At 47.7% G+C, this 24,798-nt stretch overlaps 1 protein-coding gene across 2 annotated transcripts in view; it reads left to right on the top strand.

Moving 5' to 3' along the window:
• PI4KA (phosphatidylinositol 4-kinase alpha) overlaps positions 1-24,798 on the top strand; it is a 2,470,135-nt gene that overhangs the window by 1,917,541 nt on the left and 527,796 nt on the right. For both annotated transcript variants that reach the window (XM_069619956.1, XM_069619957.1), the window contains one exon: positions 7,207-7,374. In XM_069619956.1, coding sequence (XP_069476057.1) covers positions 7,207-7,374 — 168 coding nt within the window. The remainder of the gene's footprint in view (positions 1-7,206; positions 7,375-24,798) is intronic.

Genomic DNA, 24,798 nt, shown 5'->3' on the forward strand with positions numbered 1-24,798 from the left:
CTGTGTGCTGTCCAAAACATACTCTACCACCAGTCTACAAAAGGGCTCTGCATCCAAATGAACAAAATAATACCATGAGAATGGCTCCCTTCTCCTGGTAAACTGTGTCAATCTTTATCTCTTTATCAATCATTTTCTCTAGTTTCGATTCAACCAAGAAGGCATAGTCCGAATAACCCTCTTCTCCTGACCCACCCCTCACAGTCTTGAGGGCTGCCTTGGGATATTCTTTGAGAATCGTCCTCAAAAGTCTCTTCACTTCTTCCCAAGACTTGTGAAAGCTTGTTTTACAGTTCTAGCAATTCCTTCCTGTCGTAGGACATTATGACGATAATCTTCAGGTAGCTCTTGTTGTCTAGAATCTTCTTTAGTCTTAGTTGGATTAACACTATGCTGAGGGAGATTCCTCCTGATGCACTCTTGGTTTCCAGACCTTTGGGTATCACTACAGTGACAATGGCGATCCACCCTCTCTTGATTCTTTAAGCATCACTATTGTGACGAGGGAGATTACTCCAGAGACTTTCTTGGCTTAGTTCTCTGAATATCACTACTGTGATGAAGGAGATGACTCCCGAGGCTTTCTTGGTTCCCGTAGTATCACTACTGTAACTGTGGAGATTACTCCTGAGGCTTTTGTGATTCTGGATTATCTGGATGTCACTACTGTGACGAGGGAGATTACTCCTGAGGCTTTCTTGGCTTTGGTACTCTGGTTATCCCTACTGTGACAAGGGCAATTACTGCAGAGGCTTTCTTGTCTCTTGGTAATTACAGTGACTAACGAAAGATAATCAAACAAACCAAAAGAAAGAAGAAAAACCAGGCATCCTAGATTCTTGGGCTAGAGGTCATGGAAGAACTGTCATACCCTTGACGCGTCCATAGCCTAAGGGCAATCTGCCCAGAAGGGCAAATTCTAGTAGGTGAGTAGAGGGGAGAGTATCAGCAAGTGCATCACATAATGACTCTGGTCCATTTGAATACATAGTCAATAAAAGTTAACAGCAAATTCCAGAATTCACAGGGGCTTGTCATCAGATGGGTGGAACAACACCAGGAGGTGGGCATTCCATGCCTCTACATTGTCCGTGGTCTTTCACCTTCCAGCTTTCAAAGTCCTGTACCTTCTGGTTATCTCCACAACACTCCATCTTTCCAGATCTTTGTACCAGAGAAAATATTGCAGCCCCCCTCTTGTCTTCCAGGCCATTGCAATGCATTGTTTGGCTAATATACATGCCAGGTCCATCAGTTTGAACGCGTGCCTATATTTCTCGGGTCTTGGGTATGTTCCCAGCAAACATTCCGCTGGGTTCCAGCGATATTGCATGTCCCACCCCATACACATATTGCGCCTCATTATGACCCTGCCAGTCCGGAAGCAAGGGTGTCGGTAAGCTCACCGGCACTGTTGTTTCCGGACCGGCATATTACAGGTATGCCTGCCAGAGCCGCTGTGCCCGACCGGTCTGACCCTGCTGGGCACAGCGGCCACGTTAAGCAGAACAGTCATGGAAGCACCGGCACCGTTACCAACAGTACCGGAGCTTCCGTGTCCACACTCGCATAGACTCCCATTTTAGTCATAGCGGTTTCCTGCAGCAGTCTCTCTGTGGCTGTGACCCTTTCTGCCAGTGACCGCACATCTTGCTCCAGTAGCTTTACATCCACTTTCACTTCCTCAATCTTCCCCTCCAGGCAGGGCCGCGATGCAGCAATGTTGACAGCAAGTATAAGGAACGGGGGGGGGGTATGTGTGCTTATAGTGTGAGAAACCTGAGGGTGTTTCACTGTCTAAACCCTGGGAATCCCTTTCTCAGGTGTCCAGGGCACGGCCATCGCCTTTGGATCCAGACCCTGGGGGTGGACTAGTGCGGAAGGATTACCTGAGTAAGTAGTCCTCGGGGAGTAGGATAGGGGCACCCAATGGCGAGACGCGGTACACCCTTCCTTATGACACCTTTTTCCCATCCTACCAGGTAGGATATTTAGGAACTCAACCCGCCCCCCGCATCCTCCCGCACCCACTTCCCGACACTGACACTTTCTCACAGACAACTCACCGTGAGCGACAACAAGACTACCCACCCTTTCTCAACAGTATTTTTCCAGATTTTCCTAAACTTACTAGTGAAAACTACAATCCCCATTATTCCTCCCCTCTGTACTTTTCTAAAGTCGCTGAGACGAGGAGGAGGAGGAGGAGGAGGAGAGAGATTGGGGGGATGAAGATTACCAACAGGGAACCACAGACACATAAAACAGACTCTCCCCTTTCTACAGCAGACTGTCCCATTAATAAGGCCACGCTAAGTCGGGCCTCCCTCTTTAATTACTCACACCTGACTCTACTTGTCTCTCCCAGGCAGCATAAAAGGCGGAGCAGGAAAGCACACTTTGAGGCAGTCAGGGATTATGGAAGGTGCCAGAGCGAAGGAGAAAGCACTAGTGGGCTGCCGAAGCCCTGCAAGACCTGGAGGAGGAGAAAACAGCCCAAACACTGGCCCTGCTATTTGGGAGGAGACTGCAGTGTGCAGGAGGGAGCTGTACTTCCAGAAGGCAAGATCAGGGACAGCTGCGGGTTGCCAGGTGGTACCTACAGCAGAACATCTCCTCTGGGGCCAGACAGGTGAACCCAGGTACATGAGGGGCAAGAGGTAAGACCCTGACTTCTTTGAAACATCCCCCTTGTGGCTCTTACAGCTCCCAAAACATGGAATGCTGTTTTGGGGAGCAGTGAAGTGGGAGCAAAATTATCACAACTGCATTCTGGGATTGGGAGTCCAAAAACATACTTTTGAGGGTTGTGAACTTTGTTTTGTGAGAGGGGTCTGAGCCCAGCAGAGGGAGATCCTTGTGAACCATTGTGAGAGAAACTGGCACCAGAGATAGAGTGGGCCGGCACCACGTGGGCGCTCATTTGAAGGTGTCTGGTTGGAGCCCCTTTCCCGAACCAGGAGAAACAAGCACCAAGAGGCCTTAGGCAAGGCCGGCGTGAGGTGTCAAGGTGGTCATACGAGGGTCAAACCAATCCCCTTGTACAGTCTTGACACTTTGTGGAGGCAAACGTGAACCCAACTGATGGATGCCTGTGAATTGGGGTGAACCCTAAAACACCCTAGAACATTGTGATGAGTGAACTGTGCAAGCCTGACTGGGGGCTGAGACCCGGACTTGGGTAAAGGGAAGAACCTAAGGGGTCTAGAATGACTTTTTGATGAAATGTGAACTGTGGCAAATGTGAACCTGACGGAGGGATGCCAAGAGAAAGCTAGGGGACGGGAACCCCCCCTGCTTTCTGATGATTTGAAATTGTGAACTGTGGAAAGTGTGAACCCGACTGAGGGAATTGTGAAACTGGCATTTACCACCGGCTGAGGGGGAACGCTGTGCGAACTGTGTGATATTATTGTGAAGCACGCACTTGCCATAGAATAGCAGAGTGACCCAGCGAGACGTGATCGCCCTTCGGAAGCCTCTGTTTAAATTGGCAAGTGCTTTGAGAGGCTAACGCTGAAAGAAGGTTCGGAGCACGGCTGAGAGGGATCCTAGGGTGAAGAGTAATCACCGTACATGAAGGTTATCAGAAGGAACTGTTTTGTTGTCTTGATTTTGGCATATCAGGCCATCCGAAGCAAGAGACTTTGCATGAGAAGAGACTTGGGCACAGACGGCCCTGATAAAGAGAAAAGCAACTGTAAGCTTGTGCTGGAAAAGCCCAGGAGTGTGCTGTGTCCCGCCTTTTCCCCGTGCTAAAAACGTGCGGGAGGGTGACCCCAGCCATAACATCCTGATTTATCATTTTGTGAACACGTCTTTCTTTTCTTGGCAATCGTTTTTTTTGTATAGGCCCTGTTTATTTGACTAGACTCCATTAGGATTGTATTATTATTTGATGGTCGTAGCTTGCTCCCATTTTACATGTAGATTTGGCTTCTATCTCACCCATTTTTACAGTTTAATAAAGACCCTTGGACTGTGGTCACTTGTGTCTGTCTTACTTTGATACCATTTCTTCCTTACAATAGACACCTTTTGTAGTATAAAAAAAGTCCAATTATTAGTGAGAGGAGCCCACGTCTGAACAGTGCCTTCTGCAGACCACAAGGTATTTAGTATAGCCAAGTATGTAATACAGTCTCAGCTTGTCATCAGAAACGGATGTCACCAGTTAATTGCCACCAGATCTGCCAGTTATGATCCATGCCACTGTGCCCAGTCACATAAGGAGGTAAAGGCAGTACTCCAGGGGGTGATCAGAGCCTGACCGGTGTTAATCGGGCAGCCCCTAATATGCGTCTGTGGTGTGTGGGGACCTCGCAGTATCAGGATGACTCACTCATGGAGTCGCGTACCATTCCCAAATTTCCCAATGTAAAGATTGAACCCAACATACCAGTAATGTCAGGCTATTTGCACCAAACAGCCCACAAGCACTGCGCACCAGGGCCTCCCTCAGTGTCTTGCAACCTCAGATAAGATGTGGCTCGGCCATGAGGCATGCCCCTTCGAGGGCTGGCACACTCGTCAAGGACTGGAGTGAGTCAGCTCTCTGCCGGTTTGCAGGATTCTTCTGGGACTTCCACTCTCCACCATTGTCTATTCCAAGGACCAGCTTCTCTGTACAGTTGACAGGTTCCCAGGTTCGAACTTCCCGGGCTTCACTCTTCTTTCAATCCATCCTTTGTTCCTATCTGGGCCCACCACAGCGCAGTTGCTTCATGCCTCCTCGTGGCCTCTCTTCTCGGAATGTTTAGAAAAAGGTATGTCATTACTCTTATTCTTCTTCGTCTCAGTGGTGCCAGGGAATGAAGGGAAGGAGTGTTTCAGTAATACACAATAGTACCCAATAGTTCTTTCAGTGGCATTCTCTGCAGACTTTATGGTTTTTAAAGATGCAAGGGCAAGACGGTTAGAGAGTTCCTTCACGGAATGAAAGTCCTTATCCCCAGGAGGGCAGTCTCTCCCTATGAGGTCCCGCTTTCCACCCTCTCCCCCTTAGGGGGACTATTGGGTAGTGGCCTCACCTCCCTAGCCTCACAGGTAAGGGCTCGCCCTTGGGAAGAAGTGATGAAAACTTGTGAATCGTCGCTATATGTGATTGCCAACGTCATGTCTCAAGTCTAGGAGTTATGTTGAGCCGCACTTCTCCCCATGTCGAATTAATTCAAGCAGCTGACACTGAGGGTGTGATATCTCAAGATGAAGAATCTGTGGGAGAAGAATACATAGAAAGAAAATTACTGGTAAGTAATTTCTCCTCAGCTATGCAGGGCCCAAAGGCTTCTCGCTACCTCTCGCTCCTTTCACTAGTTCCCGGTTTCCGGTGTATGGATGCGAATAATGGGGGACATTGGAGGACTCTTCTCTCGCTGCCAGTTCCAGGTTTTTAGCACTCAGTTATGGGTAGCATCTAAGACTGCATGGTCATTCTCCCGCTGCCACCTTCTCCTATCAATCGGGTCTTGCATGTTAGATCTGGAAACAAAAAGGAGCATTTTTCTTAAGAGGTACGATGAGATTCAACTGAGTACTGGCCAGATATAAGCTATGCATTTGGGGGAGAGAACAGGACATAGTGCCCTCTCAACTCGCACTGTCCCACTGTCCCGCTCTAGGATAGGACTGGCACTGGATAACTTCCTGGTAGGCCTCCCCACCGGTTTATAGACATAATTTCGAAATCAAAAATTTCGAAAGTCAAAAAGGCGAAAAAGAAATGTCGAAAAAAATAATGTCGAATTTATTTTTTATGACGTTTTTTTTTCGAAATGGGGGGGTTCCCCCCAACCCCCGTTTTTTCTTTTTTTTTTTTGTTTTTACCTATTTTTTTTATATAAACTAGAGCCCAAAAAAAAAAATCGAAAAAAAAAAATAATTCGACATTTTTTTTTTTCGACATTTTTGATTCGACTTTTTTTGACATTCGAAATTTTGTTTTCGATATTATGACTGGACACCCTCCCCACCACCCCCCAGGTTGCAAGGGATTCCCACACTCTCTTGCCAAAGTCATGGTGCTCACCCTTTAATAACTACAACTCCAAGTATACACTTCCCTTAGTCATGCATTTACTCTTTCGGCATGGTCTCCGTCTGGCTCTCACCCCCTCTCACTCTCCCCTTCACCCTTCTCCTCCCTCTGTGTACCACGTTGCTTTCTGCTCGCCCCACCACAGCATCATCTTTTTTTGCTACTTTCCTGCCTTCTTTACTTTGATCCACAGAGCTGTGGCAACAGATTTGGGGTCGGCCATGGTTCGCATTTTGGTGATGGCACTTTTCTACAAAAGTCATGCTTCAGTTCTTTTGGCAGCATGCTATGGATCATGTGTAGTTGGGGGAACATATTAGTATGCTTCAGTGTATACAGTCCTGAGAAGATGATGTTTATACCTTGAAATGCAGAAATGTGTTGTAGTCAGTCTAAATTTCCAACTCCCCTTGATGGGCATTATGGGAGAATAGTGCAATTCAAATCATTTCTCCATTCACTATTCTGATAGTTTACTCATAGTTCCAATTGAGGAATCTGAATTGAGAGCATGGATTTGCTATTCATTGGTTTGATTGGTCATTAAGAGCGCCGAATGGTCATTAAGCAGTGTGGTCGTCCTTTAGCTGATGCTCTGTTGGAGCTCCTTTTTTGGTCATTCAGATCTGTGGTTGTCCATTGGAGCTCTATTCATTCAAAATGCTGGCTGATTATCTGGAATGTTGGATGATTATCTGGATTGCTGGATGATTATATGGAATGCTGAATGATTATTATCTGGAATGCTGTGGATGATTATTATCTGGAACACTGGGCGTTTATCTGGAAAGCAGACTGATGTTTGGAACGAAGGTTGGTCATTTGGAACACTGACTGATTGGAAAACTAGCTGGTTTTTCAAGGTTTCAATATGTGAATCATAATTGTGAATGGTCAGGTGATAATTAAGATTTGGAATGTTCAAGCTGCATTTCATTTAATGTCATATTATCCACTTTCGGAATGTATCCAACATTCCTCATATCCTATGTAAATGACGTAGCATTCAATGTTAAGTAGTTCATGTGTAGAAAAAGCTTGGCACTATGCCCATTTGTTTTCTGCATGCTTCCTCACCCTTCCTGGTGTTTGTGAACCATTTTATCTGAGAGATGTATTCTTGTTGGCTGCATTACATGTACTTTCTTGTCCTCCTTTTCTTTTGACAGTATCTGGTCACGTTTCACACCATCGATGCAGATGCTCCTGAGCTCAGTCACATCCTGTGCTGGGCCCCAACAGATCCTCCCACCGGCCTGTCCTACTTCTCAAGCATGTACCCACCTCATCCTCTCACCGCACAGTATGGAGTCAAAGTGCTGCGCTCCTTTCCTCCAGTAAGAAGCAACTTTGAGCTGTTTTCAATAATTCAGCACACACTACACACACAGTAATTGAACACAAGGAACTGCATTGTTTTTTATTTGGTCATGGTCCTGTCAGTCTGTTCATTGATTGATGTGTGATTATGCTCCACACATGCTTATGCACTTGCTAGAGAACAATTTAAATGGACTGTAGACAAGGGCCTACAGACTAATCCTTCCCGCCTCTTGGCATCATGGTAGCACAAGTACGCTTGGGTAGTGGATAGTATTATTTTATCAATGTGCTTTGGAGAATTTATGAAAAAAAAGGTGAGACAATGTAGTCTTATTGAGCTAACAGCCGCAAGTGAATGTGATAGTAAGAGCAGATAGAACTGAAGATCATTGAAACAATCATGGTGGGTGAAGAAGGGCAACTGGGATTGCAGGTCTACTGCAAATCGTTGCCTCTACTTAGGTGCCCATCTGCTGCAGCTCTATCACCTTTGACGCAATGCATGACCAATGCTTCAATAGCCTCTGCTGTATTTTCACTCCTCTGCTGAAGTGGCCAACTCCGTTTCAATACTCCTCCTCTACTTGAATGCCTAACCAATTACTGCAGTGCCTGATCTGGGCTTGAGTAGTCCTCTTCTGATGAAGTGCTGCAATACCAAACTTACCTGGCATAGCCCCATCACTTTTGTAATTCCTCACTTTTAAGGCATACCTTATCTCCCATACACCTTCGTACGCTTCTGAAATATCTTCCCGAGCACTGACTGACTTTGGGCAGCTTTTGTAGCCACAAGGATATTCCCCACTGTAAGGAAAGATTTTCTTGTTTTACACCTTTCCCTCCAAAGACAGGGGTGCGTAGTGCCGCTTGACTTCTCCATTGTCGATGACGTTCCCCCGTACGGCCGTGCCATTTCTCAATCGGACGAGACGTTGTGCACACTATGCCCCTGTACCTCAGTTCTTTTTTGCGCATGCTCTGCACACTATTCGTAACACGCGTGTTTTCGATTGAATTACTGCATTAGTATGTCAGTGCCTAAACCGTCCGGGTTCAAATGTTGCGAGGACTGCAACTCCAAAATGTCCCTCAAGGACCAACAGACTGTTTGTGTGTTGTCTGAGTCAGAGACCGTCGGCTAAATCCCTGGCAAAGTTGCTCCCGCACTCATCGAGCATGATACCGAGGATCCAATGCCTGGAAAAAACAAGGTGAGGGTCGATGTCATAAGTCAAAGAAACGCTCCCACTGTCAGAGCGGGTCGCACCACTCTTTGTCGTTGCCGTCACACAAGAAAAAGTGCAGACGCGATTGTGACTCGGACGATAAGGGTAAGTCATAGCCTGTGAAGGGTGCATCTAGGAAGCAGTGTGAGGATTTTAAAATGGAAATGCATAAGGTATTTGAGTAGGTCTCGGTTGGTGCGGCTTCCAGCTTGACGGTGCTGGCCGATCCAGCTCCAACTGCACCCGAAACGTCCGGCGCAAGTCATATATCACAAGTTGGAGGGAGGATCTCCAGATTCTTGGACAAATGGCAGGGAGTGACTTGGAGACGCCTGGGTCCTCCAACTGGTTGAGTGGGGCTACTGTCTCCCGTTTGTGAGAAGACCTCCAGACAGACCTACCTGCTCCCTTCAACCAGAGCAGGAGCTACAGGAAGAGCTGCAGTGGAGGTAGGTTTGGGCTCGTACTCTCAGTACTTCCTGGTTCCCAAGAAGTGGTGTGGCCGCTGTCCCATGCTGGACGTCAGAGACATAAACAAATGGTAACGTTGATGCAAATTCTCCAGGCTCTACAGCTGCAAGACTGGTTGGTGTCACCAGACCTTTAGGACACCGTTTTTCACATGCCAATCCATTGGAAGCAGAGGCGATTCCTCAGGTTTGTCATTGGTCACGCACATTATCAATTCAAGGTGCTCCCATTTGGCTTGACATCTGCACCAGGGTCTTTACCAAGTTGATGGCAGTAGTAGTGGCCCACCTCAGGAGAGCAGACGTCTTTGTATTCCCTTACTTAGTCAACTGGCTTATCCGAGAATGGGCGCCGGAACAAGTTTCAGGTCATCTTCTGGATACCTGTTCACTGTGGTTCTATGTGATATTTTTGCTTTTTGTTGGTCGCCCACGAAAAAGACGGTTTTCGGGACGATTTTCGACAGCTCGCAAAAACGAAAATATCACTTTGCTTTGGAAAGGCATTTTCAGTTAATACTGTTTGCTGCTGCATGATTTGGATTTCGCCCTGAACTTAAAGAAATCCCAGATCTAACCAGCACAGAAGCTCCAGTTCATCGGAGCAGTCTAGGACGGTTCATAGTGATAATTTTGACATGTTTGTATTCGACTTTTTTGAATTCAACAAGAAAATAAATTTCGAATGTGTTTTTTTAAAAAATTTTTTAATGGGGGGGTGCCCCCCTTAGCCCCCTGTTTATTTTTACTACCCAAACCCAAAAAATATACAAATAAAAAAAAAACACATTCTATTTTTTTCTCGACATTTTCTTTTTTCGACATTTTTCTTTTCGACTTTTCTGCAGTCGACATTATGACTGCACACCGTCTTGGACACCCGGGAAGGGAAGGCCTTTCCTCTTGAGGAGAGAGTCACCAATGTGGCACAGATGGTTAATCTTTTCCAGACTTCCAGCAATTAACCGGCATTGGTGTTCTTGCACCTACTGGGCGTCATGGCATCCTGCATTTGTCTGGTGACACAGGCAAGACACTGCATGAGATCCCTTGAGTGGCTTCTCAGGAGATGGTGTTCACAGTGCTATGACCAGATGTTGGATGTGCTCCAGGTGTCTGAGTCAGTGGCAAAGGACCTGCTCTGGTGGAGCAACAGAATAGACATGTTGGTGGGAGAACCCTTCTAGGTGCCATGGCCGGAAGAGCAGGTGGTCACAGACGCCTCGCTGCAAAGCTGGGGAGCCCATTGTGGCACACTCCACATCAGCAGTCATTGGTCTCAGGAAGACAAACGTTGCCACATCAATCTTTTTTTGGCATGCTGGCAGTCAGACTGGCACTGAATGCTTTTACGCCTCTGCTATAGGGTAAGCATGTCCTGGTGTTAATGGACAACATAGTGAACATCCACTACCTCATCAAGCAGGGAGGCGTGTGGTTACTACCCCTGTTCTGGCAGGCCATGCAGCTTTGGTGGTCCTGGATGCTGGAGAACAATATCTCAGCCTCTGTGGCTCATCCACCAGAGGTGGTGAATGGGTTGCAGAATCTCTGAGCAGGAAGAGCTCAGTTTCCCACGAGCGGAAGCTATGTCCATAGATCATTACGAAGTTCTTCACCCAGTGGAGTACTCCGACAGTAGATCTGTTTGCGACAGTGAACAAAACAAAATGCAAACAGTTCAGTTCAAGGGAATTTCTTTGGGGGATGCATTTTTAGTGCAGTGGGTCTTTGACCTCCACTACGCATTCTTCCGAAACCGGTCATCCCTTGGGTTCTCAAGAGGTTGCAGAGATTCAGGGCTCAGCTAATCCTGATCGCCCTGGACTGGGCGAGGAGGATGTGGTACCAGGATCTCCTGGAATTGGCCGTATGTCCACTTCTCTGGCTTCCTTGGAGACCAGACCTCTTGTCACAGTCGGGAGACAATGTGCTTCACCCGGACATTCTCAACCTGCATGCGTGGCTATTGAGAGGCTGTGCTACGATGACTGGGTCCTCGAGGAAGAGGTACTGGAGGTGCTGTTGGCTGCAAGCAGACTGTCCACTAGGTTTTGTTTTAGTAGAGAGGTCCTCCAGAGCTGTTTGGTTTAACTTCCAACCCTCCTCCAGCATGGCTACTGCTTTGGGAGTCTATCAAGATGATGAATCTGTGGAAGAATGCAATCCATTGAAGGAGAAATTACTTAGCGGTAATGTTCTTTCTATGGCTATTTTCCCCACAGATTCCTCATCGCCCTTCAAGCCTACCCCGATCGGAAGTCTAAAGACCATAGTCTGGTTGAATTCTGCTGTTGCGTTTCTTGTGCGATGACCGGAAGATCAGAGTGCGACATTCGGTCAGAGGCAGTGGTTGACAACAATGCTTCCTTCTCTTCTTGTTTCATCTCCAAGGTCAAGATATTGATGAATGAGGTAAGCAAAAAATTGTGGTTGGCTAATATTATTTCAACGCCTTTCCCCTTTCTGTAGATTTCCTCTCGCAGGATGAGCCCCGAAGGGTTCGGGGGGGCAGAAAGGTGGGGAACTTAGTTATGGGGCGTAGTACAACCTTTTATGCAATGCCTGACCTCACGTCTGATCGAGCACCGTATTCAAGGGAGTCGTTGACGACGGCGGCAATGTTGTGCAGCACTAACTCCCCTTGTTGAAAAAAAGTCAGAGCAGCTGGCGCTGGCTAGTTCTCTAGCAAGATGTGGAATCTGTGGGAGATGAATCCATAGAAATAACATTACCGTAAAGGAATTTCCCCTTCTTATCTTTCAGATGGTACTACCCAGGTTCGGCGACCAAAAGGCAGTGGAATGAAAGGATACAAAGAGACTTTTTCTCAATGTTATCCTATGGAGGACAAGGAGGGACAAATGCTTTGCGTTTACCTAACCCACTGATTCCGATTTTCCCAGATGACTGGATTGGTCGATTGGGGTTGGGTGGAAGAGGATTCACTGGAGGTTGGGCTTCCCACCGTTGGTTCTGGTGAGAGGTGCCCAGGAGCTGCAGGTGCAAGAATTCTTATGGTCGGGTCCAGAAGCAGAGTGCAACACTTAGCGATGGAGAAAATGTCAGATTCACCAGTCACACCCTCTTCAGAAAACATAGCAGGCCGGCGAAGGCTACTGCACACAGATGACGGTTGATGTCCATCCAGTCCTGGTTGTCCTTACAGAGCCGGGTCCCTCGAGGTTAGGAGGCTGAAATTTGGCAGGGAGGCAACTTATCCTACGAGATGGCGACCACCAACATTCCAGGTGTAAACACGGAATGGCGGCAATTCTAGTGAAGTAGCCCACTGTAGAGCTGGACAGTTCACTGGGTGGTCCAGGGACACTTCCGAAGGCTCAGAACAGCTGGATCTGTTGAAACTGGTCCCACCAGTCCAGGGGTTAAGGTAAGGCACATGGCATTTACAGATCAGGTAGCCCTAAAAGGCCTTGAGATGGTCAGACACAGGAAGAGGGAGGCCGGGCCTCTTCAGGAGTTGTATTCGGATCTTCAGTCAGCTGTTGTTCTATGAGGGATTCTTGGCTTCTATGCTGATCAGAAGAAATGGCTGCATGAGTCCACTTCTTATGCAAAACCCAGCTTGGAAGCAAGTCCAAGCCCACCAATGGTAAGAATCTGTGCCATTCAAACAGTCAGGGACCCACTATTGGTTTCACTCATGGCCCACACCCATATTTTCGGGCACCAAAGATGTGGAGCGGGTCCAGACAGTGCCACCTACTTGGGCCACACACACACACAAAGGTAGCACAAGCCTGTCAAAAGCTGCCTGGTTTCCCGGCAAGTGCATGAGCGTATATTGGATTTCCTGACCTGGAAAGGCAGGAAGAAGGCCAAACAACAATATGGCCAACCAACAAGCCAACATCTCGTGGAGTGGCTGTTTTAGGCCACTAGCCACGTTTTTAGCCATATGTGGGTAATGCGAATGTGCTCACTAGAAATAACACAAATTGTAAAAACATGAGTTCAGCAGGGTAGAGGAGGAGAGAAAGCAGAAGCAAAGAGGAAGGTTTTTAAGTGCTTACGGAACTTGAGATGGTTCTCGTCAAGTTTCAGGGAGGCTATTCCAGAGGGTGGCCCCAACCGAAGAAAGAGCTCGACCACCAACTTGTTGCTTGGAGAAGCGACTAACCCTGAGGGAGTTGGAGATGAATGAGCGAAGAGCTCAAGAAGAAAGATATTTAGGAAGAGTGGGTTGAAGGTATTGAGGCTGCAGTCTCCAGAAAGCCTTGTGGACAATGCAGAGGGTTTTTAACTTAATCCCCGCAGCCACTGAGAGCCAGTATATAGATTTCAGTCCTGAAGTGATACGATCCCTGGGCTTGAGGCGAAGGACAATTCTCGAAGTACTGTTCTGCATGAGTTGCAGAGGGCAGAGAGTAGAAGCAGGCAGATTTAGAAAGAGGCTGTTGCAGTAGTCCAGCCTAGAAAGAACCAGAGCTCTGGAGACATTGAGCTTCTGGGGGAAGGAGAGGAAAGGAAGAATACCTCTGAGGAGGTGCAGCTGGTAGTGTGACTTCTTAGAGAGATCAGAGATGTGAGGAGAGAAGTAGACTGTGGAGTCGAAGATGACCCCAAGGTTTTTAGCCTCACAGGTGGGAGCAGGAAGAGGGCCTAGAGAGGCTGGCCAGAGAGCGACAGGAAAGGAGGGAATGGTTGTGCCAATGAGGAGAATCTCGGTCTTACTGGCATTGAGGCAGAGATCATTCGCGGCACACCACTCCTGGATAGCAGGCAGACAGTCAGAGATGAGAGCAGGAGAAGAAGTGGCGGAAGGGAGCCTGAAAATGAGTTGAGTGTCATCCGTATAGCACTGAAATTTGGGGCAGAGAGCGGCAATGCGGTGGGTGCCAGGTTTTGGTTGCACAGCCAGGGGGAGAGGTTAGACCCCTGCAGAACACCACAGGTAGAGATAGAGGAGAGGAAGGACCCAAGTTGGACCTGGAAGGGTCGATCAGAGAGGAAAGAGGTCAGCCAAGCCAGGGCCTAATCAGTGATACCCAGGTTATCACGGAGACGGTTGAGCAGGATGGCATGGTTGACGGTGTCAAAGGCAAAAGAGAGATCAAGTAAGATGAGGACACAGGAAGTATTGTAATCTAGGTTGGAGAGAAGGTCTTCAAGGATGTTCAGGAGACCAGTTCCCATGCTTCTGGCATCTCTGAAGCCCAACTGATGGTCCTGGAGACAACCAACAGATTTGGTGTGAAGATTTAGCTGGGAGATGGCCAGCTTTTCCAGGAGTTTGTTCAGGAAAGGAGGGATGGAGATTGGGTGATAGTTGGGCAGGCAGGACAGGTCGGCCGAGGGTTTCTTTAGAAGGGGGTGCAGAAGGGAGAGCTTCGGGGGGGGGGAGGAAAGACTCTTGTGGTGAAAGAGTGGTTGCAGAAGCCCACCAGAGCAGGGGACAGGGTGCTAATGTGGTCCTTGATGGTTTTGGAGGAACAGGGGGGGGAACCTGTTTTGACGAGACTTTCATAGATCAGACTTGTCTAGAAAACTTGTTTGGGTAGAACAGGGGAAAGGCAGAGAAGGTGGGAGGAGAGGTGGCCGAAGAGGGGCCAGAGGACAAGCAGGGAGTAGAGGGAGGAGGGGGAGAGGAAGAGAGAGGACAGGTTGTCCTAAGTTTTAAAGATGAAATAAGAAGCCAGGGCTGTGCAGAGGGCCTGTGAGGGGACAGGAGAGGTAGAAACTGCAGCAGATTTGAAAGAGTTCGGCCGAGTTGTTAGGAGCCGCAGAGATGCAGACTTGGATGTGGGCTCTCGTCTTGGTGTGGACAGAGAGCCGGTATTGCCTTTGGAGCAGGCGGCAGGCCAGTTTGTCAGAAGATGTACCGGCAGCACACAATTTCCTCTCAGCCACCCTGCACTTGCATTTAAGGGTGGCGAGGTCTGAGTCGTACCAGGAGTTGCACTTAGCTTTGGGCTTCAAGCAGATCCTCATGACAGGGGCAAGAACATTGATGGTGGCGGATATAGTAGAATGGAGAGGGCTGTGTCAGGGTGTGAGTCCGCCAAAGGGCCGGGAGGGAGAAAGTGGCAGTGAAAGCTTCAACTGACACACGCTTCGTGGGTCGGACAGCCAATGAGTTAGGTGGCAGTGCTGGAGTTGACTTGGCCTGAGAGGTGGAGAGAGTGAGCAGGGAGGAAAGGAGAAAGTGATCACTCCAGGAGAGAGGAGTGTTGATGAGGATAGAGAGGGGAAGGTCTGAAGAGATCAGAACATCCAGAGTGTGCCCTGCAGAGTGAGTCGGGCCAGAAGGGAGAATAGAGAGTGAGAGTCGCAGAGGTCGCGAAAGAGTCCAGAGGAAGGACAGGAAGCATCCAGGTGAATGTTAAAGTCTCCAAGAAGGAGGAGTTGAGCGGTCAAGACCAGGAGGAAAGAGGAGAGGTCTGCCCACTCACAGAGGAAGGAGGAGATCTGACCAGGTGGCCGATAAATGGTAGCCACAGTAAGGGAATGGCTAGGAGAGAGAGAGCCTGCAGACGAGGTATTCGAAAGTGGAGTAAGCCTGTGTAGGAATGACAGAGGAAGGAATCCACTTGGGGAAGATCAGGGCTACACCCCCTCCAGATCCAGGAGGAGAGTGTCAAAGCTTGTGACAGAGCTGGCCGTGAAGCAAGCCTAGGTGAGACCAAGGACATAAAGTTCAAGTTCTTTCAGAAGGCGGCAGATGTCAGAGGAGTGTTTGACAGCTGAGCGAGAGTTGAGAGTGGCAATATAGAGGAGGTTGCCATCCTTGAAAGACTGCCGGGGATGGGTATAAATCAGAGGTAAGCCCTGCAGAGATGTAGAAGAAGTCTAAGGGGGGCCATAAGAGGGGCCAGAAGAGGAAGTGGGGAGAGGGCAAGGTAGCCAAGGTGGAGACAGCAGGGGGAGGCAAGGAAGCCGTGGAGGGATAGAGGGGACAGCAGGAGAAGGAAGTTGATGAGGCGTGGGAAGCGCCTATCAAAGAGGAGAAGATTGGCCTGAGGGCCTTGGACCAAGATTATACCCATCAGGTAAGCATTAATGATGACCTTCGAGGAGTCGAGGTAGGCCAAGAGGGCCACAAATTGGGTGCCACCATTAATGGGAGAAGAAGAGAGGAGAAAGCACAAAGACCATATAAAGAGTCCTTAGGTCTTGCAAGGGAACGACAAAGAGTATGTCGGTGAGGTTTTGCCTAGAGGAGGCACTGGTATAGGTCTCAGCGATAGGGAGGCCTCGGTGGGAGACCAGGATGTCCATTTTAAACTTCTTCCTACCAGTTTTAGTGAGGAAAGCAGGATAGTCGATACAGAAGCAGTTGGAAAAGATAAGAAAGACAGAGAGCACCATAGAGTAGGTAGAGAGAGGAGAGAGGAGAGAAGAGGAAGTGGGTGAAGGGGGGGTGTGGGCAGGGAGAACACTAGGGAAGGACACGGGGAGGGGCGCAAGCAGATGAGACAGAGAGATGAGACAATAGTAACTATTGGACAGGACGATAGACGCTCAGACAATGGTAGAATGTTTGCTAGATGAATGAATTGCTAAGAAGTCAAACCGCAGAATGGCACTATTTGTCATTTAGATACTTCCCCCTTCATTCAGATTGCGCAAATGCATGGGAAGGGGGAAAGTGCAGTAGCGATGGGGGAGCGGACAGTGCGTTACATGAGATAAATAGAATAAATAACAATAAGTAAAAGTACGGCCAGCTGGTGGCAAGGGTATGTGCAGACATCAGGTGTCAAGTGCTGGTAATGGGACTGTAGGGATACATAAAACAGTCCCCAAGTGCGGGGGTTGATAGGAAGGCAATGCAGGTGCGCGACTGGCGGGGGAGGGGACCTGGGCCCGAGATCAGAGGGTGGCCAAGTAACCAGTGCCGTTTCAGTTTCATCCAGGAAATTCAGCAGGGAAGAGGAGGAGAGAAAGCAGAAGCAAAGAGAAAGGTTTTGAGGTGCTTCCGGAACTGATGATTCTCCTCAAGTTTCAGGGAAGCTGTTCCAGAGAGCGGCCCCAGCCGAAGAAAGAGATCTACCACCAACTCGTTGCTTAGAGAAGCGACTGGCCCTGAGGGAGTTGGAGGCAGATGAGCGAAGAGCTCGAGAAGGAAGATATTTAGGAAGAGGGAGTTAAAGGTATTGAGGCCTGAAGGCAAGCGTCCCCAGATAGCACGATCCTCCCCGCAATCAGAGACAATAATGTACTCTCCCAGGATGGGAATAAGGCCAGGACAAAGTGCGGGTGAGCTTAAATGGGAGTTTATCAATCAAAATAGGGCATGCAAAGAACTCTGCAAACTCTGAGAGCGCTCGTCTGACAATAGCAAAGACAGGCGTATATATTTACAAAAAACGTCATAAGAACCTACATACTATAGGGGGCACAAGTTCGTGGGGATTGGGTGGCGATGACTAGCTATAGGTGCTGCTGCGATGTGGTTTGCCGCGGCTGGAGGACGTCACTGGTTACCCTCGTGGGTTGGGCTGGGCCTGGTAGGTCAGCTGGGCTTTTCCGGACGGTGTTGTTGTGCCAACTGTGACTAGTGTTAGAGATGAATGTCTTTCCTGACTTTTTTGCCCTAGGGCCACGCACCGCAGTCATTCAACCATGCAATATTATCTTCCCTGGTAAATCTTCTAATAGGTTATTCTACAGGTTAATGCAACACAGGAGGAATGCACCTAGAGTGGGGTCTGTTGGCGATTCATCAATACATGGTTACCATCGTCCTGTTGACCGAGCATCAGAGGTCGTGGGGTTGGGTCTCGGGGCATGAGACAGGCGGTCCGTGTTATCATGTCTTGTTAGAAGTCATTATGGATGTGTTCCTGTACTGTTGCCATAATATTGGGTGTCCTAATTTTACTGGGGCCATTAACCTAAGGTGAGCCGGTGGGTTGTGGAGCCTAAGAAAGGGCACCTTTGGATCTGTGTTTTAAGGCCGGGTTTTACTGCTGGGTTGTAAATAATTCAGGTGGCAGGCCGTGGCCTTGGGTGCTGCGGGGGAATGTGAATGCTTGAAGCGGCTCCAGCCGAGTTGGGGGAGGTGGAGCAGGGCAGCGCAGGACTCTGCTTTTTCGTCTGGCCGGCTTCACTGGGAGGAAGGGGGAATGGCCTTGCGTGTGCTCACAAAGGTATTTTCCTCGTGGGTTGCAGACTTTAAGTGGGAGAGACATAAACATTCATATAATATACAATACTCATTGAGTCTTTTCAAAGCTCACGTTTTTGACATTGCTAGTGCCATCCGTATGGCCAATTTGAGCACATTACTTTTATACTACGTTTTTAGCAACTACAACATTTTGTTATATGCTTATACATGCGCGGTAAGTGAGGTAGTAGTACTGATAGTAGTATTGGTGGAGCATGCAGGAACAACCCGCCACTGAGACTGGCGGCAGTGGCACATAGAGGGCTTGGACACACACATGTGGTGCATTTTCCGGCACCCCTTACATGAGCCCTCAATATGGTTACATTTGTTTTCCTTTGCACTCTAGCAGCATTAGTTCAGTTTTGGCGCGGGACCGTTGGGTGCAGTCTTCTTGATAACACACATAACATGAAAAACCACTGGGACGCGTTTACCATTTGCGCATAGCGACAGGGATGTGGGTGCTTCATCCCTAATGTCATATGAGCACCCATTCTGCATTTTTTCATATATTTTACAGGTATTTTAGTCAGAGAGGTTGTGGAGAGAACGCTTTCATCACAGGTGGTTTGCTCATTAGTATTTGGGGACTTTGCTTTTGTCAGGGGACCATTGCACAGTTCTTTTCCACTCAGGCCCTGCTCCACCTCCGGGTCATGCTGGAAACAGTGATACACTGCGGAAGGTGAAATGTTACAGTGTTGGTATCTAACACTAGCTCATGTCCGTCTGTTCGTGGGAACGGGCTCTTAGCAGATCTGCCAGGGAGCTGTGGCCACAGGGATAAGTGACACTCTCCAAGGGTGGGGGCCGCGCTGCGGTGCACAGGGCTCAAGCCATTTTTATTAGACAAAATGGCTCCCAGGGCCTAGCTAAATTGAGCAGGTTTGGTCAATGTCTTCAGCCAGTGCCCCACCCACCACCTGGGCCCTGGTGGCAGGAAGGACAATTGATGAGCCATGAACCTCACCGGGGGAGAAAAGGTATGGGAGGGGGGGGTCTCCTGGACCACTCCTCCCATACAGGCCCTAGGCCCCAGAAGGCCTTGTAGACAATGCAGAGGGTTTTTATTTAAATCCTCACAGCCGCTGGGAGCCAGTGCAGAGATTTCAGTCCTGGAGAGATACGATCACTGGGCTTGAGGCCAAGGACAAGTCTTGCAGTCCTGTTCTGGATGCGTTGCAGAGGGCGGAAAGTAGAAGCAGGCAGATTTAGAAAGAGGCTGTTCTCTCTAGCTCTGGAGACAGTCAGCTTCTGGGGGAAGGAGAGGAAAGGAACAATACCTCTGAGGAGGTGCATCTGGTAGTGTGACTTCTTAGAAATGTCAGAGATGTGAGGCGAGAAGGAGAGTGTGGAGTCGAAGATGACCCCAAGATTTTGATGTCCAGTGCCTCAGAGCTTTTTCATCTGGTGCCGGAGAAGACTAAAAAGGAAGGATTCCTTTACCAGTGACGTGAGTCCAGACGGAAGACCAGCATTTTTGTCCCCTTGTTGAACGATAGCTGGGAAGAGGGCTTTGCCCTAATGAAGACTCTGAGAACCACACCACCCAAGCGGTATAGAATCAAGAAGAAATACAGAGTCCCGTACTCGGCCCCTAAGTGCCTGAGATCCCATCCTTCACTCAACTCTGTGGTCTCAGCCGCGGGCAGCAAACCCACAGTATTTATTTATTTATTTATTTATTTATTTGTAACGCGCCGAAGCTCGCAAGCATCAGGGCGCGACAAGGACACAAGGACGAAGAAGAACGGGACAACACATAGAGAGCATAGAGAGGGAGGAAGCAGAACGATGGCAACTAGAAGCGGTGTGGAGGTTGTCTAATTATATGAAGAGAAAGGTCTTCAATTGTTTCCTAAAGCGTTGGAGGTTGTTTTCCAATCTGAGGCTGCAAGGCAGTTTGTTCCAGTGGAAAGTCGCCAGGTTCGGAAAAGCTCGGCCGAGACCAGTGGCTTTACCTGGAGGGCTGGGATTGATCAATCCTTGTTTTGCAGATCTCAAGCTACGGCTCGGCTCATACCAGCTGAATTTATTCTTAAGGTATGCAGGTGCCGTGCCATATAGGCATCGGTGGGTTAGGATCAGTGATTTAAACTTGATCCGTTCCTTTACAGCCAACCAATGAAGATCTTTTCTGTCCTTGGTGATGTGTTCACGTTTGGATTTATTAGTGATGGACCTAACAGCATTATTCTGGATAATCTGACATTGTTTCAGGCAGTTGTTGCTGGCGCCGAGCATTAACGCGTTCCCATAATCTAAGCGGGATAGTATGGTGGCTCTCCCTATCGTGGTGCTGTTCTTGGTATTAAGAAAAAGTCTTATCTGACATAGAAGCCTTTGGTAGTATTGACAGTTTCGCTTTAAATAAGCGGTTTGGGCTTCTGCACCTAAGGAGGATTGTAAGTAAATACCTAGTGTTTTAACCTTATTAGATACCTTAATGGTAGAATCTTTTATGGTGAATGTGGAGTAATCCGAACCAAGATTGTTTAAGGCTTTAGCGCTTCCGAAGGTCATGAGTTCCGTTTTGGAGCTATTAAGACACATCCAGTGTGCAATCATCCAGTTTTCGATGATGTCGTAAATAGCCGATAGCTTCTCGTTATCTGCGTGATGGTCTCCGCTCAGCTCTAGAATGAGCTGTGTATCGTCAGCGAAGTTGGTGAAAAAAATTCCGAGCTGAGATAAAAGAGTACAAAGGCAGCGGATATATAAGTTGAAGAGCAAGGGTGAGAAACTGGCTCCCTGGGGGACGCCGCAATCTACAGGTTTGGGTGAGGTGGAATGACCTGCCCAATTGATTTTGTCTTCATCCATGGCCCCCCCTGGACGAGGAGGGGAAGAAACTGGACACAATGTGGAAAAAGGATCTACACTGCTGCCTACACTATTAAAGCCGCTAACACCCAGGCCAATTTGTCCCTGTATGACATGAATTATGGGTTCCATGTAATAATGTCCCCGCAAAAGAATCAACGAAAAAATGCAGTTTTTGTGGGGACATTATTACATGGAACATGCGGGGGACACCCCTGCAACCTCCAAACACTTTTTTCTTTTTTCAAGGGTAGCGGGGGACACCCCCGCAGCCCCCACTCCCTCTGTCCCCTCCTATGTAATGACGCCACAAACGTTTTGCAGCGACATTATATACACAACCATATATATAGGGATATTATTACCTGATACCGAATTAAGGTATAAACTGGGCCCTATTCTGGACTATAAGCAGATAGCTCTGGGTTGACACTGTTCCATGAAGGGGAAGTGGCCTCGGACCACGCCATCACCATGGCAGTAGACATTGCACCTGAAAATGACACTGGTTGTGTCAATTTTATATTGATATATTGACCCTCCCACTGAGATGCCTAGTTTCACCGAGGAAATTATCAATCTGGTAGGTGATTATATGGACCTAACTGTGCCACCCTATTTTTAGGTGATTTAAACCGATGGCACAGTAATATTACTGATAAGGAGGCCATTGCACTAGAACTGGCTCTCAGCAATATTGATTACCATGTTTTCAGTAGTGATCCTACCACAGCAAAGGGTAACGTGTTGGGCTGGGTTGCTGCAAGAAACTTAGCTGTGGATATCAACAGCATTACACCATGTATATGGTCGGACCATTATGTCATAGTCTTTCACATACAATTCCAAGATTTCCCCCCACAAAAGTGAATAACGCCTTAGAAAAAAGTTGTCAGTCGTAATTTTAAAAAGCACCAGACCTCTGACCTTCAGAAATGTTTGGATGAGATTATGTCTATCTTTTTTTTTTTTTTTTTTTATGTCTATCACATCCGGACTTAACTCAACAGAACTCCTTGTTACCTCTTACAATTCCACCATGACCTGCATGTTGGACATAATCAAAAACATGGATCAGGGGCAGCGAGTTTGGATTAATTCTACTAACATTAATTCTTCATATCATCAGATATAGAAAAAAATATTTTTTATTCTTTTTCACAACAAAATGTGTACAAATGTCATTAAAATATAGATACTGTTGACCACATCTCTCACTACCACCTTGCATATGCATTCATGCCTTCACACACTCAAATATTTACCACATATTCTAGCATATATAAACAATACAATATACACTGTAGTTCATTTTCCTCTTCACCTATTTACAATAGTAACTTTGGCCCCACATTCTCTTTTGCAGTATGCCTTTTTCCTGGACCACTCAGATTTATTTGTGCCTTATGTCTACATATGTTTCGTTCCCTAATAGGTACCAATCTTGCCCATAATTCTTAGGACCTTCTGCAGGACAAACTATACAAACAAAAAAGCAGTTCAATATCTGCTTATGCCAAAATATAAGGTGGTAGGTGTCTTCACCAGTTCTACAGTTCTCAATCGCCTCCAATTTTTCTCATGGAGGAAATGTATTGGGAAAACAATCCCTCAAGTTCTCTCGGACCCCATTGTGGTCTTCGAACCTTCTGTATCCTTCAAATTAGGGTCAGATCAATATTGACTTTCTCAAGACGCTGTCGACTGGCTCAGTATTTTGCCAAATTTAGAACGTCAAACAGACAACCACAGTTCTGTTCAGCTGCATACAGATCCATATTGGACAGAGTTCTCTTGTACCCTGTTCAGATTCTCTATGCTCATCACGGCATCTTCACTGTACTTCGTCTATGTTCGTCTCTGCTCCTAGCAGGTCACCTCCGTTGCGTTTGAATGCATGTTGGACAGACTGGCCCCGCTTAAAAAACAAATATTTATTTTTTTTGTTAACTTTTTTTTATTGATTTTATTCAAACCAAACAACAATACAAACCAAACATGCAGTGCATATATCAACAGTTCAATTGTTCATTACTTAATTTCGGTCACTGCTCCCCCCATCACACCCCCCTTTATGAGCCTATTTATTCCACACACTCTATCTGCCGCACGTGGCGGGGTCTCACTTTCCGTGGATTCTGTCAGATCTTGTATTGTTCCAAACAATTCCGCTATTAATGATTTCCATGCCATCAGGGTTCCCAGATCCTCCTCTCCCCCTACATTGCTTGCCTCTTGCCATACCATCGTTTCTGCCTCCGCCCATTTCTGCAACTCCTGCCACCACACCTCCACCCGTGGCCTGTGACATGTCTTCCATCCTATGGCAATCCTTCTTTTTGCAAGCACATATGCTAGATCTTTCAGGTTACCAACATGCTTAAGTTTCTGTGATCTGGGGAATCCCCCAGCAAGCAGGCCCAGGCTGTATCTATGATGATCGTGGCCCCCTTTTCCGCTAGTTTCTGTGCCACTTCACCCCAGAAACGCTCAATTACTGGGCATGACCAAAACATGTGTAACATGTCAGCCTTTTCTTCGTCACATTTTGGACATGCTTGTCGTCCAGCATTTTCAAACCTGGATATCCTCTGAGGTGTCATATATGCTCTGTGCGTAATATACAGTTGTATATGTTTTAGTCTCGTATTCCTTGACACCTTCTTGTGGTACCCCAGTGCACGTTCCCACATTTCATCCTCTATCGGGGCTCCTACTTCCGCTTCCTAGTATAAGTCTCAATTGTGTTAAATCCTTCCCGACCTTAGACGTCACCATCTCGTACAGTCTAGAAATCTCATGCCCCCCCTCCGATATATCATATATTGCCTCTATGATAGCATCTGGTTCTTCTTCCAATACTGTTTCGGGCCATGTTTTCCTGATTCAATGCACCATTCTGTGATATGTGATATACTGGCCCGTGTGTAACCCCATTTCCTCCCCCAGCACTTCAAAATCTATAATAGTCCCCTCTCGCCAGATATCTCCTAACGTTACCAGCCCCACCGATTCCCAGTGGTTCCTGATTATCATCCTCAGCTGCTTATCTCCCCCTGCCAATGCAACTAGTGGTACCTGCGGGGAGCATGGGAATGGGTTCTCCATCATCCGGCATGCCCGGCGCCGCATCTTCCACCCAAGCATCATCATCCTAGGGCGCTCTCTCATTTCTGTCTTGGGCAGCTAGATCATCTCCCTTAAATAAAATGGGGCGCAATCATGTCCAAACAACCTAAATTCGGGGGTTGCTTCATCTGAGAGCCATTTGGCAACATATTGCAGCTGGCTCGCTACATAATAAACCTCATAATTGGGCAGTTTTATCCCCCCTTTTTCAAAAAAGTTCTGCAGCTTCCATAGTGCCACTCTATTCCGGGTACCATGCCACAGGAAATCCCTACACATGCTGTTCAGTTTAGCAAAATACGTCTTGGGTATCATGTATGGAATATTCCCCAAATAATGCAGGAGCCTAGGTAGGACCACCTTCTTCAGCATGCACCTCGTCCCATCATTGCTCGGAGCAACTTCACCCAGAATTTCATACTTCTCGATTTTCGCAATAGCTTCCTCAGTGTTGTGCCTATGTTCCTCTTCAGCCGTGTGGTACACGTCTATCCCAAGGTACCGGAAAGTACTAACCGCCCATGGTATTTGTAACACCGGTAACCCTCTCACCTGGGTTCCCTTATAACTGGCTAACGGAAAAATACTAGATTTTTGAGGATTCACCGCTATCCCAGACAGCCCCGCATATCTCTAAATCACCTCCAGGAT

Source organism: Ambystoma mexicanum, chromosome 10 (assembly GCF_040938575.1).
Source record: "Ambystoma mexicanum isolate Mex_15411 chromosome 10, UKY_AmexF1_1, whole genome shotgun sequence".
NCBI classification, from domain to species: domain Eukaryota; kingdom Metazoa; phylum Chordata; class Amphibia; order Caudata; family Ambystomatidae; genus Ambystoma; species Ambystoma mexicanum.